The sequence below is a fragment of the Aulonocara sp. 'chitande type north' Nkhata Bay genome, linkage group LG3 (genome assembly GCF_057382095.1).
Source record: "Aulonocara sp. 'chitande type north' Nkhata Bay isolate Kocher_YH1m ecotype deep benthic linkage group LG3, A_spYH_male_GT1.1, whole genome shotgun sequence".
NCBI lineage: Eukaryota > Metazoa > Chordata > Actinopteri > Cichliformes > Cichlidae > Aulonocara > Aulonocara sp. 'chitande type north' Nkhata Bay.
The window spans coordinates 54,470,439-54,492,176 of record NC_141346.1 but is presented as its reverse complement, the minus strand read 5'-3'; the positions used below and the strand labels follow the sequence as shown (position 1 = coordinate 54,492,176).

The 21,738-nt window shown below is 38.8% G+C and overlaps 1 protein-coding gene across 3 annotated transcripts in view; it reads right to left on the bottom strand.

Moving 5' to 3' along the window:
• The window catches only part of sorcs2 (sortilin-related VPS10 domain containing receptor 2), a 387,669-nt gene that overhangs the window by 221,275 nt on the left and 144,656 nt on the right, over positions 1-21,738 (bottom strand). For all 3 annotated transcript variants that reach the window (XM_086285286.1, XM_086285287.1, XM_086285288.1), the window contains exon 3: positions 6,325-6,424. In XM_086285286.1, the coding sequence (XP_086141412.1) occupies positions 6,325-6,424 (100 nt within the window). The remainder of the gene's footprint in view (positions 1-6,324; positions 6,425-21,738) is intronic.

Sequence of the window (21,738 nt, the reverse complement as noted above, 5' to 3'; positions counted from 1 at the left end):
ATAAAATCACCCTTAACTTGTAAATTGGGTTCTGGGTATGGCTTTGGGGACCAGGGCGGGCTCACCTTCCTTTTAACCCTTATGTTGCGCTCCTATACCCCAAGACCGGGACGTAACACTTAGTGTGACTTGTCCTGACAATCAGAGATAACTACAAATATTACTATATTTGTCTCTCTATGCACCTCTTTTCTGTCTTCTCTTTCCTCTCACCTTTAACTGCTCACAGCTGTTAGCTACCTGCCCCTGAGCCTTGTTCTGGCAAGGCCTATTCCTGCTAGAAGGGGATTTTTCCTCCCCACTATCAGTAAATCGCTGCTTGTAGAAGATTATCTAACTGTTGAGGGTTTTTCAACTCTAATCGAGCACTCTACAAGCCTCACTTGCCCAACCACACACACATTCATACACATGTTTTTTTTTTGTAATCTGCACAGTGCAGGGGTGTGTGACTAATTTTTCAAAGGGGCCACTTGAGAAACTGGAACTTTTGTGTAGGGCCACACCAGTAAGCTAAATTCAGTTCTGCTCAATATTTTATCCCCCTATAAACTGCTACTGGTAAGAGCAGATTAGTAGTTATAATTAAGCAATGGAAATGTGAGATAGACTTGCTAAAAGCACCAACATTTTATCGCCATTTAATCAGTATTCCTAAAAACACAAGTGAACAAAATGTTAATGTGAACCTGACTTTAACGCACTTGTTCAAGCTCAAAACAGACTAAGTTCTGTCACTGTGCAAGTTAAAACAGAAAAAACTACAGATGAAATACTTACACTACAAGCCAAATAGCAATAGCAGTTTGCATAAAGTTAAAAGACAGAAATTCTGCAAAAACAATATCTTATGTTGTAATGCTAAGGGCACCAGAGAGGTGATCGAGACTGAAGATATGCGTCTGGATTTGTTGAACTTTATCACTGCGAATTTTTGTCCTTTGTGAGAGAAAAATAAAAATCCAGCAGTGATATTAACTTTAAACTCTGATTTCCTTCAGTGTCCTCGATCTGTCTTATTAAGATTTGCCTGGAGAGAGAATAAGTCTATCAAACACATCATCGAACTGCTGACCATTTTTTTAAATTTTGTGGGAAAACTCAAAGCTGATCATAACTGTTCCATTCCTGGATGTGTAAAGCTTGGTAAAAAGTTCTTGTTGCTTTTGCAGCTTTGCTATCAAAGTCTGTTTCAGCAACATTTTCATGTATGTTTAGTCTCACAATGGTAATAAAAACTGTAATCCTTAAACACCGCAACCTGCTTTCCAGAAAGCAATGACACAGCTTAACCTCTGACCTCAGTAAACAGTCCATGTCGTATTCTGCACTACCAGCATTCTCTTGCACACATGTATGCATGTAAATTTGAAAAGGAAAGAGCAATCACCTTCAAAATAAAAGCAACAAAGCGATTTGTCTGATTCCCTTCATCATCGCATAAAACAGTAAGTGGTCTTAAGGTTATGATTAGCAGCTTAAATGGGACATACATGGTGTATACTTATTTACATCTGAAACCTAATTTTCCGATTTTCTAATTGGCCAGATGTGGCCTGCAGGCCATGCAATGCCCGAGTTGCCCCAGCAGATGCACAGGGGACAACTTCAGGTTTTAAGATCTTGCCCAAGGATACTTCAATATGTACAGTAGTGGAATCATTGATTGAACAACTTACCTTATGACTTGTGGATGGCTCTCTTTACCTCACGAAGCACAGCTGTGATAATCAACAGCTACAGTTGCTGGGCCAATACCACATAAATGTAAAAAAAAGAACGAGAGTTTCCCTCCTGGAGAATTATGACCTGACTGATGTTCATTTTTTTCTATTAAGCGTGTTTCAAGTAGGTCCTTGTTGGGATGTCTGTGAGTGCAGATTGAAAGGTATAGCAATGTGCCCACATTGCTGTGTATACAGGGCAAGAGTCAGAAAACTAATGCTCCTGAAAGCAGACTGGATGAATTATGAAGACAAATCATTCCACTGGTTTAACTACATAAAAAGTGCAAGTGTTATAGTTTTTGACCGAAGACTCTTTGAATAAAACTACACTAAACAGCGAGTGAGTTTGTTTTTAGATAAGGGGGGAAATGCAAAACTATAAATAACAGTATACCCAAGAGTTTTTATGGCAAACATTAAATAAAAAAAACAATAATTTTATCCCGTTTTGTTGTTTGTCGAAAGTGAAAATCGTAACTTACATTACAATTTTTACATATTAACTGGGCAGTCTTTTTTTTTTTTTAATTTAACCTCTATTTATACAGGTCTCTCTTGTAATTGAGACCCAATGTCTCATTCACAAGATAGACCTGTTTCAGACAAACATATTAAAATTACAATAATAATAATTACAAAAATAATTTAAAAAAATACATAAAACAATAAAATAGCAAAATATGTCTAATGTACACAGTCATATTAAAAACAAGTTGCCAGAGATGATTTTGAAGTCTGCAAGTAACATCCTTCTGCAATGTAAAGATGTGCTGGCAGGAATCCAGTTGATAAGTACCTCTAGAAAGAAGCTTTTGGGTTTAAATTTAGTGTTAGCTTATACTTGTAAGTGTAAGCTAATAGTCAACAACAAGGAAATGAACTTCTGCAAACACTTGAGTAGCTGACAGCCCCCTGGAGACGGCAGAAAATTGCTAAGGGATAGTGAGTTGAGCTTCTAGTCTCAAAGTTTATTTACAACTCTAGTGGTGTTGAAACGTGTCAGGGGTCTTTGGGAGCCCTCTTGTACAAAGGGCCTTGAGCGGATATTTAATGGAGCTCTCAATGAAGAGAGGGAAAGAGAGAAAGACAGGATGACATTGTCTCCGTCTGAAGACTCACCTCTTTCTAATTGCCTCAAGTCGTATTGATTACCCAAGACCCCTCACACACCTCTTCTATGTGATCCCTTCACTCTGTGAGAAGGGATCACAGAGCTTACAGACCAGGTTGTTTGCTGTTTTCTGATGTGATTAGCAGTATTGATCAAAGTGTGTGTGTGTGTTTATTTGTGTTTGGGGGCACCTTGCGTGTTTGATCACTCAGTAATTGGATGCTAAAAAGATGGAAGGAAAGAAATCTGCTTAATAATATTCATCTGATGATCATGCATCAAACATCAAACTTTCTCTTGCAACAACACCACATATATACCCACACACACCGTTTCCAGAAACCAGCACTTAAGCTGGGCTTCTATCACCCCCTCGTCAGGCCTGGAGGTGTGTTTAAGCGGCAGTTTGAGCCCCTGCACATTACCAGACATCTTACTGTGACACCACACACTCTTACTGCCAGTCATTCTTATTCCCTCGTCTGTCTTTCTGTCCCTAAGGGAAATGAAGATGACTTCATCCCTGTGCAATTAAATGCTCTCATTCTGTCTGGCCCTCTTCTATTTTGTGTATGTGTGTATGTCTGTGTGTGTGTGTTAGTGAAATGGATGAGATGTCAGATCCTGTGCAGACAGTTGGAGTAAGGACTAGACCAGAAAGTGAGCTAATCTCCTTCCATCCCTTCACTGATTGGAAGAACCCTGGACCCCAGCAATAACGCCCACCAATTAGACAGGCCTCCACAGTTGGCAGTTGTATCTGAGTGTAAGTCACCTACTGGACCTTTTGGCTCTCACTTGAGCTTATTGGAGGTTTGGAAATTCACTTTCTAAGTTCTAAGCTGCCCGTGGACTGAAAAACTGTGTATTGAATACCAAAACAAGATTGGTCTCCATGCAATTTAAACTCATGTACTACATACATAACAGTATGTAGTAAATAAAGTTAGTCATGATTATAATGTGTGTATCATTATATCTCTCAAGTTTTTTGTCTGCTGGGTTTTATTTTATCTATTGAACACAATAATTCTCAGCATCCTAGGTGGATTTCTTCTGTATTTTGAATCATTTTTAAATTTTCTTAATGTATCTGCACTGTACAATGTGTCCCAAAGTCTGATGCTAAACAGTGCATCACATATTGTATAACCAATTCTAAAAATAGACCACCTCGGTCTGAATGGTATATTGGTGTGAAGCAGGTACAGCTTCCATGCAATAAAATGAAATCATAATCACAATCCCTAAAGAATCGCACCACTTTCAGACACAAGGCTCAGTTTACTTCACATGAGAATCACTATGTAGTCTTCTGACGGTCTGAAGGAACAATAAAAATAACTCTAATGATGTCATCAGGGATTCTGCCTGAAAGTACAAACTTACGATTGGAAAGCTTCTGTTTTTGAACTGGGAATATGGAGCTTTATAAGAAAAGAAAGAAGAAAGATCAAATAATAAACAAGGTTTCAACATGGGCTCAAAATGCCATCCATACCACAAGTTGAGTGCTTGGCTTCAGATGGATACCTAGCTCCGGATAGTTTGAGAACATCAGGAAAATGTTTCCCAGTTTCAATGTGTATTTGTGACAATATGATGCGCATCCAATTTAACTAATTATGTAGCCTCCAGATGAAAACAATCAATCCAATGCACACGTATCAAACACACTGATTGAGAGTTATGCTGACAAAGGCAAAATCAATCAAAGTTTCCAGGCTAACCTCACTGATTCAAGGCACATAACTGGACACCACCATGTTTGCTATGCTTGTGCTGTTAGTGCTTCTTGGAGCATTATAACAGACTTATCTGACAAATATCAAAGCCCGCTGTATGATATACACTGTACAAGAAGTTTGTGTTTAAGTCTTGGTGAGAAAAATCTAATTTTATGAGTCTGACACAGACCACTAATAAGCAGATATTTATGTTTTTGCTTTGTGTTGTAAGCTAATAATTTATCACCCCATCCTTTCATCCAAATATGATCCCCTCTGTAAAGGCTCTTTGCTTACATTCAGACAACTGAAGAATTGAGGTTCTAAGGGCATGACTCATACAATATAGGACAAATGTCATAGGCCAACTATGCATAACACCTACATGGGCTGCTCAGCCACAGAAACCCGAGCCATGAAGCTCCCAGTGCACAATTTGTGTGCTGATTATAATACAAGAGGAGGTTTGAAACTATTGTTATGGAGGCATTGTTATTGAGGGCGTTGACTACTTACAGGTGATTATAAAATAAGAGGAAAGAAATTTTACAAAGTGATTGTTGCATAAAATTAGATCCACAGTAGAAAATAGTGAGCTCTTTAAAATGACCCACTGGTTTCCTAGTTATGTGTCTTCATGCTGATGTGCTGAATCTCATTCCAAACATTAGATCACTAGTCAAACTCTGCACAGTGACCTACACCGTGTGTACACACCAAACTAAACCGAAATGAGCACTTCAACTCTACCTGCAAGCTCACAAGCTAGCTAACACAGAATGGCACAAAACAGGTAATTTTATGGTGAAAGTAGACAACTTCAAGAATGCTTTTACAGTCAGTGCTTCTTAACTTAGTGCAAAGAGAGGCCAGTGAATTCATCCACCACTTATATACCTTGCATTTTGAAACCACACAACATAAGAAATATGGAGCCATAAACAGGGAATTTAGTCTTTCAACAAGGTGTAAGCTGATAAGAAGCATGCAGCTTCAACAGGAACAGCAAAAAGTTGTTTCTGTGAGCAAACTCTCAAAGTGATGGAAATGTAAAAAGTTTCATTATAGACTAATTTGTGTGATTTTGTGTCCAGCACATTTAATATCTTTGGGATTAAAATAAACCCATGTCAACAAATTACACTATACTGCTAAAAATATTTGCTTGTCTACCGTCACATGGAACGAGGTCTTCTGGGAAGGCTTTCCACAAGGTTTAGGTGTGTGTTTATGGGGATTTTTGACCATTCTCCCAGAAGTCTATTGTGAGGTTGTGAGGTCAGACACTGATGTTGGACAAGAAGACCTAGCTCGGAGTCTCTCGGAGTCTAATTCATCCCAAAGGTGTTCTGTTAGTCAGGACTGTGCGCAGGCCATTCAAGTTCTTGACTCCAAATTCAGTCATACACGTCCCTATGGGCCTTGCTAGACCTAGCAGTCTGCAAGCCTAGGTGCTTGATTTTATACACCTGTGACATTTATTCAATAATTTGGATGGCTGAGTGATTGCTGAGTGACTGCACAAACATACATATACTATATTTATATATATACGTTATCGTGATCCTAAGTGATTCTTAGTAAAACTTAATCTGACAGCTCTGGATCTTAAATGAATAATTGTTTCAAATGACACATTTTTCACTAGATTTCTCCAATTTCTTACAATCTGGCTGTGCAGGTGTTCATTTAGACCTCCAACTCGTACTATTAACAATGGACAACATAACCGGGGGAAAAAATGCATGCAACTACCGACCTTTTTCTTGTTGGTTGGGCAAATGTAGAAACTTGTCACCACAATGGTTGTTCCTGGCATCAGGTTGAGTTTGGTGTAGGTGGTGCCATAGTCAGAAGACCTAACAAAATTGCAGGCGAAAAACAAGAACAGGTACAAGTTAGTCTGGAAACATTTAAGAGCATTTTTTTCATAGTTTTCCTTTTGCAGTAATCCCATGAGAGGTAGGCAAAGATGCCTGGGAAAGCAGCTGCTTATTCTCTCAAACTGTCCTAAAGGTATTGTATCAGTTCTGTTCACCATATCGCTACTTTGCAGTCTGTGGTCTGAGCCAAGTGACAAATCAGAAACGGCTGGGAAACCTGTCATTGCCACAGTGGTGTAAAAACACCCTTGGGCTAGCGATGAAGTCCTGACCAATCCTTAAATCTGGCAGCTTTAGCAGGAGGTAGGGAGTGCTATGTGCGGTCAAGAGTGATAGTTACAGTAGCTGGATCATTTCTCCAGCCCCGCTCAGACATACCCACAAAGCACAGTGAAAGTGATTGTTTGTGACAGGTTTTGACAAATGATGCAGGTTTCAACTTGACAAAGCTTAAGGGGGCTTAACTCTTTTATGGATAATTAATGTCTTAAATTTCTGTCAGGAAGGAAAAGATAAACAAAACTAATACAGGAGATTTTCCCCTCTACTTTATTATGTAGACAAGGTAAATTAAGGTTTAAGACACTGGTTTGAGTAAACAGAACACAAAACAAGTGTACATCAGACAACTTTCTAGGCTTCAAAAACAATGCAAAGCATACAGGAAGAAAGATGCTACAGCATTTAGCTGGAGGTTGAGGGTTCAACAGGAGGGAGCCTTGAAGAAGAGGACTTGATGAAAGAGAATGATGAGCTAGCACGTCAGCCTGGTTAAGGATGAGAGGATTTACTCCTTTGCGCAGTGGGACATCAACCACTGACAGACACTCACACACACAGTAAGACACATACACCCGAAGCTCTGCCAAGCCATTCAGCAATCAGCTCTCCCAGAGTGCTCTGATACAGCTGGAGAAAATGGAGTGGCATAGCAGGGGTGAGCTATTTCTCTGTGGTGAGCTGGCAAGTGTTTTCATCTTCCTCGTTGGCCCGTGTGCCATATTTAACCCTGGATCACTTGGAGGACATGAACAGATCTCGTGCTGATGGCTGTGCTAGCAGCAGAGCTCTGTGCTTATCACAAAAACCCAGTTGTAGATGGAGTAAAGGCCTGCTAGGCCTGGTGAGCAGAGGTCCTCTCAGAGGGTGGATAATTTGGGTGTAAGTGCAAAAACCACATTAACTAGTCACATTAAGTCCTAATTAGCAAGAAGGATGATGATCAGCACTTTATAAACAGTGCTCGGAGAATCTGTTTAAACCATTTGTTCACGCACATTCATTGCCCTCCTTTAAGGAAGACTCTAGATTCCATTTGTGCCTGTCAACATATGAAAATCTACTTACAAAGAATCAAAAGATGCTGCAGATCCAACTGCTAGGAAGGCATTCAGTAACATTTCCAAGTGCTTTGTATGTGACAGGTAAGAGATAGGTTGTTACCCAGCCTTTAGAGCTGGGTGAAAATATATCTGGTCACTCTTGATATTGAAGCTGAAATGAATGCTAGTGCATAAGAATTGGAATGTTATTCTTGTATTTCTGCAGGAGTGAAAACTCGGTCCCACAAGATTTCCTATGCTCTGTTGATAAACACATTAGCAAAATGTGTTGTGTTGTGTCTTTCTATAAAGACACAACACATTTTGCAACTCATTTAGACTGATGCTTCTTCTGTAAGAGATCTGTAAGAGATCTGTACTTCTGTTAGAGATCTGCAGAAATCCCCTTAGCTGCTGAACATTTGATAAGGATAACTTTAAAAACCTAAAATTGTCTCCTTAAAATGACATTACAATGCATCTACACTTTTTGCCAAGAGCACTTTGATTCAGTTCAATTCAGGTATATTTATATAGCACCAATGAGGGAAGCTTATCTGTTTACATACCACAAATCATAGCAAAAAATAATGTAAATCATAAAAAAAAATCAGCTTCATTTGGATAATCACCTTCTCCACAATAAGAGGAGAATACATCAACTCTATTACTGTACTGGGTATTACTTCTCCATTTAACACAGAGGCCTCCAAAACCTCCTTATTACACATTTATAGTGCTTCATTAGCCAGGGTGTAATGAAAGGCCAGAGCTGGGGTGGGCATTCTGCCCAGAAATACAACTCAACATATGGACCTTGACTGTCCCTTGTCCCCTAGCTTTTTTGTCCTCAATACCCTGTTTTGCCCAGCATCTGTTACAATGAACTTTTTTCTTTCCATATATCTTCCATCTGATGTTAAAGATTAAAGGTATGGACTAATTTTTGTCAAATGCTCAAATTACATGTGTTTATTAATTTAACATAAACACACGTCAAATGATCCAAGGAGTACAGCTCTCTCTAGCTGGAGTGCACTGACAAATCCTCCAATCACAATGAAACATTAAGACATTCTTATGAATTATGACGTATAAACAGGTATATTTCACCTAGGTTTACATTCACAGATACCCTGAGCCAGTTAGGTTAGGGTACTGCATTTGAACTGGCTGCACCTCTAAGCAGTTATTTAAGAAGTTATTGAAATTCTGAAAGTCTAACAACAGGCCATAGAAACTATACATATAGAATCATAAGTAAAATATCACAAAAGTGCTTCAAAGTTTGGCTATTTTTAGTGCCAAAACAAAAAAGTAAGAAAAGGCAACTTAAAAACAAAAAAACTAATCTGAGGAGTCATGAGGCAAAGATATGTCACTTAGGCTACATTCACACTGCAGGCGAAAGCGCATCAAATCCGATTTTTTTGACCCTATGCGACCCATATCCGATCATGGTATGACAGTGTGAACGGCACAAATCTGATATTTTCAAATCCAATCTGGGTCACTTTCGTATTTGGTACTGAATCCGATACATATCCGATGTTTCAGAAAGCGACTGCTGTGTGAATGGTCATGTTGCATTAAATCCATCTTTTACGTCACTGACACAAGACAGACGCCAATTATCAGCGCCGGAGAAGCACCCGATAGGACATCGCGAACGCTTCCTGGCCATCCGGTGAAAGTGCTGGGAAGACAACGTTGGAGAAGTGTTAACATTTTATTTGTACTGTATAACCTGCAGATTCTGACAGAAATCTGCAGCTATACTTTGAAGCACCGCTCCTCTCTAAAACAGCAATAAGGATAATTATTAGGTTATTTACATTATTATGTAATAACTTAAAGCAAAAATTGGGAAACGTGAAGTCCGAAGTCTTTATATTAAGGGCCATCAGTCAAACAATATTGTTTGCTCTGGGTCTAAACAGAGCGTGTTGTGTGTGACATCTTCTTTTGCGCATGCGGGCCGCTTTGAGCGTTCACACTGGAGCGCGTTTGCGGTCGCATTTTATTTGTAGTGTGAACGAGCAGACAAAAAGATCGGATTTGATCAAAATATCGGAATTGAGCATTAAGACCTGCAGTGTGAACGTAGCCTTATAAAGCTAATATAGAGGTTGGGTAGGGGTTAGAGTGTAAAGTCAGCTGTCTCAGCACCTTACATGCTGAGAATAATGATGTTGAGTTAATAGGAGAGCTCATTTTATACTGTCTACCACCAAGACCTCTGGATTAATAGACTAGTAGAGAGCTATTGTAGATTAATGAGGAATAATTACTTTTAAACAGAGTAGGAAGCTGATGAGAAGAGATATGGACGAGGACAGGGAGCAGGAGAGGGGAGAAGAGTTGAATGAGAAAATGAAAAAAGTTTAATCTGTGGTACTCAGTGTAGCCCTCAGTCCTGGCAATTTAATATTAACAGAAAAGTAGGATATCAAGGCACACGCTGACACAAAATAGTCATTAATATTACCCTTATGTTATTTCATGTCCAAGTCTTCATGTCAAACAGCATAACTGTGAGAAAACATTCATTTTTGATATGCAGTACAAAGGCTTAAACAAGTTGCCGCAGACACAAGACAATTGGTAGAAGGCAAATAGCTGAAATAATAACAGCAGAAAAACGGAAACTACTATAAAACAAGAGTGGAATATTAAAAAAAAAGCCAAGAGGGGAGAGAAGGGAAATGTCTGCGAGAATGAATGTGACAGTGACAGACACTACGGGTGAAATTGTATTTTCCTTGATCTGCTTGAGAAAACAGAGAAATGTGGAAGCACTTTAGGGTGGCGACAGGTGCTGATTCAGATTTAATGTCCTAATATGTCAAGGTTGCTCCCAGCGCTTGACATCTCAGGAAAGAAAAATTGAGTGTGTCAAGAAAATGTCTGATGCAATGGAATACCAAAATATAGAGAGCACAGGAGAATGGATATAAGGAAATGGATTCATGATAAATCCATCTAAAGATCTTCAAAGTGTTAGCTGGTGAGGCGTTATGATGAATATGCGACAGAAGGAAATGCATCCTTCAAGGCTTTTCTCTTCTGAATTCACATGCATTTGGCGAAACATCTGCTGTCTAAGAAGAACTAAGCTAATAAATAGCTTCAAACAAAGCTAACGAAGAACAGAGCAGTGGGTTGGTGTATTAAAGGTTAGCTATAGACATATACAGTAGTTGGCTGAGTCTCATCATGCTGTTCAGTGTCTGATTTCTGCTAAGACAGACAGATACCGTCAGTCTGAATCAGGTCTGGAAAGCCTGATGGCCAGACTGTTAGGGCTGATGACACTCATCACTGATTGGCTGACATACAGATTTCCCAGAGAGGCTAACTGAGGGCAACGTCCTCTGACAAGAGGATAGGATTGAGCTGGATCTTAGTTTAGTATAGAATATGTCACAGTTTCAAGTCTTACACCACAGAAACACAAGAAAAACTCTGCAGTGCATTATGCAGTTGCTCTGTTGACAAATCTGATGAAGTATGAGGATAAATTTGCTTCCTTACCAGAGTATCACTAACTGACGCTATCAACTGCATCCTACTGTATGAGAATTTGTGCCAAATTTAATCTAGAGCAGGTTAAAGTTTGGGTCATGAGCGATCATTGTGATCGTAAGCGTTGCTATTTTTCTTTTTGAAAGAGTAGAGAATTCATGCGAGATGGGAGCTTTTGATTTATCGCACTAAAGGTAATTGCCATGAGTGGTGTCAAAGAATACAGCAGAGAGCGAGTCACCATTAGTGTTAAAACTGATTTACTGGTTTAAAGTAAGCCATCAAATACCAATGGGCAGATTGAGCTTTCAACAAGTGCAATCACATTTTATGCTTTCAGATGATAAATGGAAAAATTACTGTTTCATGACACAGCTTTATGGACGATAAAAGTAAGATGTATGAACAAGAAACGTAGTGGTGGAAGTCGGGGTTGGGGTTGTCAGCGTCACACATGGACAGGTCAGTAGTGTTATCGCCCATTCTACTTTAAAAAGGAACCGTCTACTCGACTGTCATTTGTCTGTTTATTTTCGCTTCTTTTTGCAGCAGTAGAATGGCTGAGGATGATAAAGCTCAGGGAGTCTCAGGTGTACCCTGGACAAAGGTTTTATGGCCATCTGCTATGGCCTGATTGTGTCAAAGCCTTGGTTTATTGACTGCAGAATAGACTGTAGAATGAAATAGCACGTCTTTCAGAGATCTACTCCGCTCAGATATACAGAAAATAGAGAAATTGAGTAGAGAAGTTGTGCTGTGGCAAAACTTTACATGTATAAAAGAATGGATTTTTTAAAAATATTTGTCTTTGAGTGTTTTTGGTGAGCTGCAAAGTCAGACAAATGCAATTTAACACTCAGTCTTTTGGTGTTACAGCTACCAGAAAGCCGGGGAAAGTGTGAACCTGTTTTGACAGGGAAAGCAAAAAGACAACTGGTCTTGTTATGACAGTGGCAGACGTGTCAACCAGACTGGCCACAAATCATAAAATCATAAAATGACAAGTTGAACTGTCTACAGAAAGGTGTTAACAGACACATAAAAACCCTAAAAGATCAATCAATCTTTAAACCGCAGGCTTTTAAGATGGTGGTATTATGTTAAAAGCATCTGCTTGACGTTGCTGTATTTGCTACTTATACACTAATTTTTAACCTTCTTCTAATTTCCTACTTCTAAAAAGTGAGATTATTGTACTCATTGTAAAAAATCTTAGAAAAATGGTGATCAACCAAATATTTATTTGCTGAAATGCTAGTCTATGCATGTATTACTTATAGTTTAGACTGCTGTAATTCATTGTTATTATGTTTTTCTAAAAATTTCTTTAAAAAGCCCTTAGCTGGTCCAGAAGGATGTAGCAAGAGTACAGGGACTAGAAAGATATTTACTTTTCTCCAGTGGCTACCTATTAAATCCAAAATTAGATTTAAAACCCTTCACCTCTCATAAAATGTCTTGAATAATGTGATGGCTGCACTTACAGCCACACAGTGGTAATATCACCATGTTAGTGTAGAGGCTTATAAGTAATATTGCATTCACATTTCTTTCTTTAAATATAGGAATTTATTTACAGGACAATAAATAACTGGTTTTGGTTTAGAATTCATTCACATATCCACATAACGCTGCATTCTAAAATAAGTGTGCACATTTTAGTTTACACTGTTATGTATGATTAATCTTTTGTTTTCTGAGTTACCTTAGTTGCAGCTGTTCCAGTCCCTTGATTAAGGAGCCAAGAGGTGGAAAAGGGGCGGAGCGAGCTTTAAAGGAAGGCTACAAATTGGTTCACGCCATAACTCGGGACCATGGGGGGGAATTGAAGTTCATTATGTTTGGTTTAGTTAGGTTTTGTGTGTTTTACCCCTTTTCCTGTTTTTGTGGGCTGATCAGCCACTATTTAAGTTTCTCCTTTGTCTCGTTAAGTTAGGTCAGTTTGTTTGAGTTATCAGTTGTGTTGTCAACTTTGAGTAGAGTTTTGTTAGTTTGACCTCTTTTATGGGCCCAAGATTTTGATTCTTTTTGCATGAGTTAACCAATTATGTTTTTTGGGTTAAATAAAAAAATCATTTTTTGGACTTTAACCTGTGCCTAAGTTTCCTTCACTGCTCGGTCCATCACAAATAATCAGGTCCCATTTTATCTTAAAGGCTGATAGTACCATATTGAGAGCACTAGAATGGGAGCCATTCAGATTTCAGCTGCCTCTTCTATGGAGCTAGCTTTCAGTTTAAGAAACACTCCCCTCTCTCCTTTTAGGTCTAGTCTTAAAGCATTCGTTTTTGCTAAAGCTTGTAGTCAGGGCTCGACAGGATGCCTTGAACCCATCCCTTAGTTACACTGCAATAGGCTAAGGCTGCTTCACTCCCTTCTTTAGCTCTCTCAATATTTATACACCACTATTACATTTAATCACTGGTAATTAATTTTAAAATCGTATGTGTGTCTGTTGTAATGTCTCCCACCGGTGTGCTTTCCCCTGAATCTAGTCTTCTCTTACATACATGAAGTTACACAAACACTGGGGTTGGAGAACTGGAAATGCAGGTGGTTGGGTCTGTGTTTCCACAAGCCCCGCTAGTTTAGAAACTTATTCTCATTAACAACAAAAACAAGACGGACATCTTTTACTTGCTAGCAAGGGAGGCCCCGGCCGGTGTCTCAGAAAGCACTCTGAATCCTACCGCAGACTGACCCCAACAACAGCCTCCGCTGCCTTTTATTGGGAAAACAGTTCACACAATACACATCACAGCAAAAGCACCTCCCACCGTAAACCCCCAAATGGTTCTAAGACAAGAAACAGAATCTTCACAAGGGATGTGTCTACAATAATCCTAAGTGGCTGGAGAGGTGGTCAGAGACAAAGGAACGTCTTGATCCTATAGATTGATCTAAGACCTTACAAATTTAAGAAACACAATGACAACATTCAACAATTAGACTTAACACAGGTTGCCTGGCACTAAATACCCCTTTGTGCAACCCAGTATCATAGCAAAACTTATAATAGATAAGCTAATCAACTGTCTTTATTTTATGCACCTGGGGAAAGAGATGTTGTATTTCAAGCCAACATGACAACAATCACAATAGTAACAATACACCTATATTCAATAATTGTACTACATTAAATGTACAACCTCAATTCCAATGAAGTTGGGACGTTGTATAAAATGTAAATAAAAACAGAATACAATGATTTGAAAATCCTTTTTAACCTATATTCAATCGAATACACTACAAAGACAAGCTAATGTTCAAACTGATAAACTGTATTGTTTTGCAAATTTTCACTCATTTTGAATTTGATGCCTGCAACACATTCCAAAGAAGCTGGGACAGGGGCATGTTTACCACTGTGTTATGTCACCTTTCCTTTTAACAATACTCAATAAGCGTTTGGGAACTGGAACTGGGGTTGTACTATCGACATGGCTAGATACCACAGGTTCATGACAGAGATTTTCCTTCTCTCATCCTTTACTTCCCAAAAACACCATGAAGAACATTTTGGATTTTAAGTTACACCTGTCTACATGCCGTCAAAGTGCCATTTGATGTCCCAGACGGTCATGTGGATTGCAGCAAAGAGAACATGGATGATAATGCACTGCTTTGTCCTGTTTTGGATAGAATATGAGTAGGCACTTGTAGATACTGTCGAGGAGGGAAATTATTTTACTGCTATAGTTAAATAATTGTCATCATTACCATTGCATTAATAATAAAATCTGGAGTTTATATTGCATTCAAAGGTTTAAACAGAGTCTCTTTCAGAAAGACTGAGTTGCAGGCTGACAGGAAGTTGTATGCAGAAGTGAAACCAGGAAGTTATTTTGAGCCGCAGGCTAAGACGAGGCTTTAACAATGTAACAGATAGCTTTAAGAAGGCCTTAAGCAGTTATGACTATTTTATACACAATGCATATCTGTGCTTATTAAAGAGTTGGAGCTCGGTCAATTAATTGGGGGTCGGAAGCTTTGTTCGGCGCGATGTTCGGACAATCTATTGTGCAAGTGACTTGGAGCCAGAGAAGGAATTGCAATACATGCTTACAAAACACTTATATATCAGATCATTTTATATTAAGGTTTTAGTAGAGGTTCTTGATTAAAACATTTATTTAGTAGAAGACATACACATAGTCTCAGTGAGTTTCTGGTCTGGTAAAAGGTCAGAAGTGCAACAGGTGAATTGAGAAAGAGCATGTGAGGTCGTGACACACACACATAGAGTTAAATTTATTTAGAGGAACCGTCCTTGTTGTCTCGGCAAGAAAGAGGAACAATTCATTCTAAGATAAGAACGGAAAGTACCACGCCATGAAAATAGGAGATGATTTTCTAGGTGAAAAGTCATGAGGATGTTGATCTGATCTATGTATAAAATGTGTCTGTGACGTATGAAGGGGCGTCAGTAAACAAACCCTGATGCTATAAAATATCTGTTCATGCTTTGATTAAGTCGAAGACTACTTCCTGTCTGCGTACAGAGTTGTCTTCCCACGCGTGTATTCATTAAAATCTTCGTTTGACTTCACCCGGCCGGATCGGTGTGGTTATTCTTCGATCACCTCTTGTACCCTTCCTCAATATTGAATCTTAACATTTGGGGGCTTCGTCCGGTTATTGAGGAAGGAGAGTTGGAGGTTTGGACGGAGAAATCCGGGGTCTTGGGTGGTCTGACGGGCAGACATGAATTCCAGTGGTCTAAGTGAGTGGGCATAAGCCGGCTTATCCAAAAGGTAAGGCACTACCTGTTGAATTATTTCCAAAGTGTGCCAAATTGGATATGATAAAATTTAAGTCTACTCACTGAAGTTACTGGTGGATGTCTGTTTTGATTTTGATGAGAATGTCAGGACAGTACTGAGGATTTAAAGCAGTTGGACTGCTGGTAATGGTTGAATGCGGTTGGACCGCTAAAAGGAAAAGCAGTTGGACTGCTCAATGTTTTTAGTATCTTAGGGAATTTGGTTATTTTTTGGTTATAAGGTTGGACCTGCTTCAGTCTTACACTTTGTTGGGTGTTTTACTGTTGTTTCAAAGTATTATAAATTACTCAAGAACGCCAGTTGGACTGGTAGGAAGCGCAGAGCCCGGAGGTTATGCTCCCTCCTTGTCGTGGACGCGCGACATTGACCTGTCGGCGAACAGGGTTAGTTCAGTTTGGCTTAACTGTGGGGTACAGGGCATCCTGGAATTAAGCTAGGAGTTAGAGTCTCCTTACCGTTTGGAACGGTACCTGCGCTTTTTTGGGCAGCAAAGGTTGGACCTTGGGTGTTGGACACTTTTAAATTGAGTTAGGGACTTTAGAGATGAGGCCAGAAACTGTTGGACAGATACTGGTTAATTGATTACAAAAAAGTTGGACTTTTATCGGTTAGACCGTTAACTTAAATTTTTCGAAATTCGGTAGGTGTTAAAAGGCATAAAATCTGTGCAGTTGTAAATATAAGACGTCTTTGTGAATATAAAATAATAGATCTCTGTGTGAAAGGAGTCTGAGGCAATGCTGGAGCTATTTTCAGATGTGTGTGTGTGAGTGTGAAAATGCAAGGCAAGTTTATTTGTATAGCACAATTCAACAACAAGGTGATTTAAAAGTGCTTTACAGAGACATTAGAAACAAGAACAAATAAAAAGCATGATTTAAAATTGATTAAAACAAGCAAATAAACTAACTAACTAATTAACAAACAAACAATCAAAACAGTATATAAAATCAAAACAGATAAAATCAGAACATGCTTACTAATGCAAATGAGTAAGCAGTGAACTGTTTAAGCCACAGTTGGTTTTACAAATACTGCTGCAAACATTGTTGAGTGTGTGTTTAAAATGCCATTTATGTTTATTAGAGGACTATAAATAAAGTTTTGAGTTGCCGTAGGGGATGCATAGTAACTGACTGAGTTTGGATGTAGATATATAAATATATTGAGTGCACTGTATATACTTAAGACTAACACATGACTTTCAGTAGTAACTTTTCTCCAGCATTAGTTGCTGGTGTGTTTTATTTTTTCAATTTCTTGTGTGTGCGGTGAGAATTAATAGAGGTTTCAATTTTTGTTTGTTTGTTTTTTACTTGCTTTTTTTGATTATGACAAGCATGTCTAAAATACTCTTAGGAAAATGTGTTTTGAGTTATATTCCTCAACTCTAGTCACACTTTAAGTGTGAATGCGGTGACTAGAAGGTTTTGAATGATGAATAAAGGTGTGAGAGGTATTTCTTTGGTGATGTAAAGTAGGATGTTTTAAAGTTTGAAAGTGTTTTTAATTTAAGAGATGCATGAGTGATGTTATAAGAGTTTAGTTTATTTAAAAGGTGTGTGTGAGAGGATTATGAAATCATTGCGTGAATGATGCTACATTTTAGATCAAAAGTTAGTAGAATTACAGAGGGTTTGTAGATTGTAAATACAAAATAAGTTTGATTAGCCTGGAGAAACAGCAGAGCAGCTGCGTGCTGTGTGTGTGTAACAGGAAATGGTGTGGGTGACAGGAAGTTTGCATGCCCATATAAGGTGACGAGTGAGCACCCAGAGAGAGAATCAGATGAGCTAAACTCTAGGCAGATTAAGTATGGAGGTTTTGAAAAAAGAAATGAAAAGGATATTAATTGTATGTTTTAGTGTGTCAACACAGATTACAGATAAATAAAGGTGGACTTGTCTCAACCTGGAATTTTGAGTACGGCGCCAAAACCACTAGAGTAGCATAATTGGGAGAAAACAGGCCAGATTTTGGCTTAAAATTTTACAGCTTGACCTCGCACTTGTCCCCATCCTGAGAAGAAGCTCAAAGGACAGTTAATCTCCTGATGAAGACCGACAGAACATCGTGGACTTGAGAAGAATTAATAGCAGGCAAAAGACAGTGCAACGGAAACCACACTGACGACACCAGCAGCAGCATGAAAGGAACCACGAGGTGGAAACATGTACTGTAAATTACAGGCTGGGCAGTTGAACAGTGGGATAATGAATGGTGGTAAAGCACTGGACATTGATTGTCAGATTTGCCATGCTTGGAGTAATCTTGAAAGAGATGACTGAGAGGATCAACAGGAAAGAAGAAACCACGTGATGAACCATGCACGGTGGACAGCAGGCTGGGGAAGAACAGTGTGACATGACTGTTTAAAGGCACTGAATGTGGTATTTTGCCAGGCTGGGACTTGATCCAAAAGGAAAATACTGAAGAGAAACAGAGAAGAAACAGACTGTGTTTGCTGGAATTCAAGACAACAAAAGGACACTGAGAGAAGAGGACGGTGACCAGTGAGAGGCGAAGCTGGACGACTTCGACTGTGAGAATAGAGGGTGTAATTGGACTGAAAGTGAAGCTTGAACTCATGATGGTTTAGAGATGTCCACCGTCACAAAGAAAAAGGGGTAAACAAGAATAGAAAACACACATACACAAAGTGTTACATGTGAAATTATTTCTGGAAAGAATCAGAAGTGAGATAGTTTTGAATTAAGAAATCAGAGAAAAGATGCATGAATTAAACTTGACTATGACATATAGAGGCAATGAAGAAAGCAGCTTACACTTACTGAACATTAACAAAATACATAGGAAAAGCAATGAAGACCTGCTTACACGTATATACATAACATAAGTTGGGATCTCTGACCAGAAAGAGGGAAAAGGGTAGTTTAAGTACTTATGATAATAATGAAAATGTCTCAGTTGTGTTTCTATAGGGGCGAAACAGATCTGGATCAATTTTCCACGTGCAGCGGTCGGAAGAAACCTGTAGGTTAACTTGACTGGACATGCCAAGGCAAGTTTCTGGTTGAATTGTTTACAGCGCCATGTCTCCATAAACCTGACAAGTGGGCCCTAACTTCTGGCTGAGGAGCAGGGACGCGGTTAATAAGGTGGGAGCTTAAAATTTGGGTTAGCAAATTTGGGAAAGAAACTGACGGCTTAAGTGGAGAATTGTGCAGGAGTCTGACACACTGCAAAAGCAACATATGCAAATTCACATACACAAGCAGAAAATGCATTAACTTTATGAAGACAAGACAAGCTCATGGAGATTAATGCATAGACACTGATTAAACCTGGCTAAGAACACAAACATATGCAATGAAGAACAGCTTGCTATTTTGTATGAATGATACAATGGTGTGAATGTTTAATAAAATACATTTGAGTTTGTAATTGAGGAATAGAATAAGCCATATGACAAAGGGAGTTATGAAAACGAAAAAGGGATTAAAGTAGTTTTAAAAAAGAGTGACTTAGGGGTGCTCTCGTACTGAGTGATCAACACTAGTGATCACTGTTGGAAGAAATAAAATGATTTAATGAGTTGGGAATGTTTAAACATATGTTTCTGTTGTTACAGCTTCTTGAGAGATGACTCAGTATGCAAATTAGCTGGAGTGTGTGTGTGACTGTGACTTTCAGGAAGAGGAAGCATAGCAGAGACGAGAAGTGCAGATTGGGGTAGGGAATTTATAGTTTAGTGATTATATGATGTTGTAAGGGGTCTTATGTTGAATTTAAGAGTATAAGGGGGTGATTTTTGTTTGCAAATTGTGTGGTTTTAATGAGACTTCTGGTGTATTGAGGAGGTGAAATTATGTGGTGGCAAGACTTGTGTGTTTAAGGTTGTTGTGGTGATGGGTTGATTCTGTCAGGTAGGTTGTTGTTGTTATTTTTGTTTTTAATAGAGGGAGTTTTAGGAAACATGGACATGTCTAAAATTGGGCCCATTATTTTGTAACAGTGCACTTAAAGAAAACCTGTCAGGTGATTTTGTTTTGTTTTTATGAGCTAACAATCAGCTCTATTTTTCATTTCTGTTTTAAGCAGGCCTGCAACAGTGAATAACGGCGCTGAAAATTCTCGGGAGGAGCAAATATAAGGGGGCTTTCCAGATTACAATTGGCTGAGGAGAAAGCTACCTGTGGGGACTGATCAAGGTCGTAAGTCCCTGTAAAAAGGATTTTATGCGAGTCAATCCAGTCCAAAAGCATAAAGAAATATTTTTCCTATGGAAAATAAAAAATGACGGAGCTCATTTTGCTGAGGGTGGAGTATCTGATCGTGCGGGAGGCTCCACTATCAGCAAATACATGGTGTGACTGCATGTGAGTGAATGTGAGACTGTATGTGAGTGAGGATGAATTAATGTGGATAAACAATTTGCTTTTACCAGAAAATTTTTGTTTTATTAGGTGGGGTTAGATTATGAGATTATAGTATATTGTTGGGAGAAGGCCAAATGCTAAAGGGGAAATATTTTTGATGTAACTTAGTTACCATTAATTGAAGAAACACATGACTGATGACTGTTCTGTTTTAAGTTTATTTTTATGACATAGATTGGATCATGAGTGGGGAAAACTGAGCATTTTTAAGTTTTGTATAGTATCTTGACACATGAAATGTATCAAGATAAAGGGGGGTTTAGGGTTTAATAATTTAATTGTTTAATAATTTAGGATCATTTTAGGACCTTTTGGGTTTTTGATCATTTGGATATGGTAAAACTGAAACTGGTATTTTTAAGTTAAGGTTAAAGGATTAAAAGTGAACTTGTCACGGTTTGCGAGGCAAGCCGTGTGGAGTTGTAGAAAAGGACCCAAAAGGCGGCAGCTCTGGTGCAGGTGAATATTTATTTACAACGGTGGGCACAAAACAGCACTGGTGGAAAAACAACCTAAACTGGGTAAGCTAATAACACAAACCAGAAACGAGGATGCAGGGAGGTCCGGGGAAATACACACAGAGAACACAGGGAGATTACACACAGGTGGAGAACACAGGTGACACTGATAAACACAAAGAGAGACGAGAGCTCATAAATAGACAGAGGGGCACAAGGGGGTAAGAGTCACAAAGGGAAAAACACTTAGGGAACACCACAACAGGACACCTCAGAAAACCTGGCCTAAATAAGGAGCGAAAATACAAGGAACCAAGAATACTGGGCCAACATGGCCCAGGACCATGACTCTTGTTTAGAAGATACAATGCCGGTTTTTCAAAGCTGTGAATAAATCTTAGAGGGAAAATTAGTGAGGGTTGAAGGGGTAGAACAGGTTTGATTTCTTTTTTGATTTTTAGAAGAAGTGGTTATAATGTAGGCTTACACATACAGATATTACATAGGAGGTATTTTTAGGATAAAAGGGGGAGCTTATAAATAGAAATGATTTTTATACATATTGCATTTTGTGCTTTTAAAGGAGTTGTGGCTCAAATTTGTCTCTGGAGGGTCACGAGCCTTTGGCTAGCGCTATGATTAGCCAATCTACTGTGAGGATAATATGAGTTCATGAAGGATTGCACACGCTTACAGACACAGAGTTAAGAAACACACATGACAGTATTGATTCCAGGCAAAAGGCCTTAAATTCATTTAGCTTTTAACTGAACTTAAAGAAGGACCAAAGAGGAAGGAAAG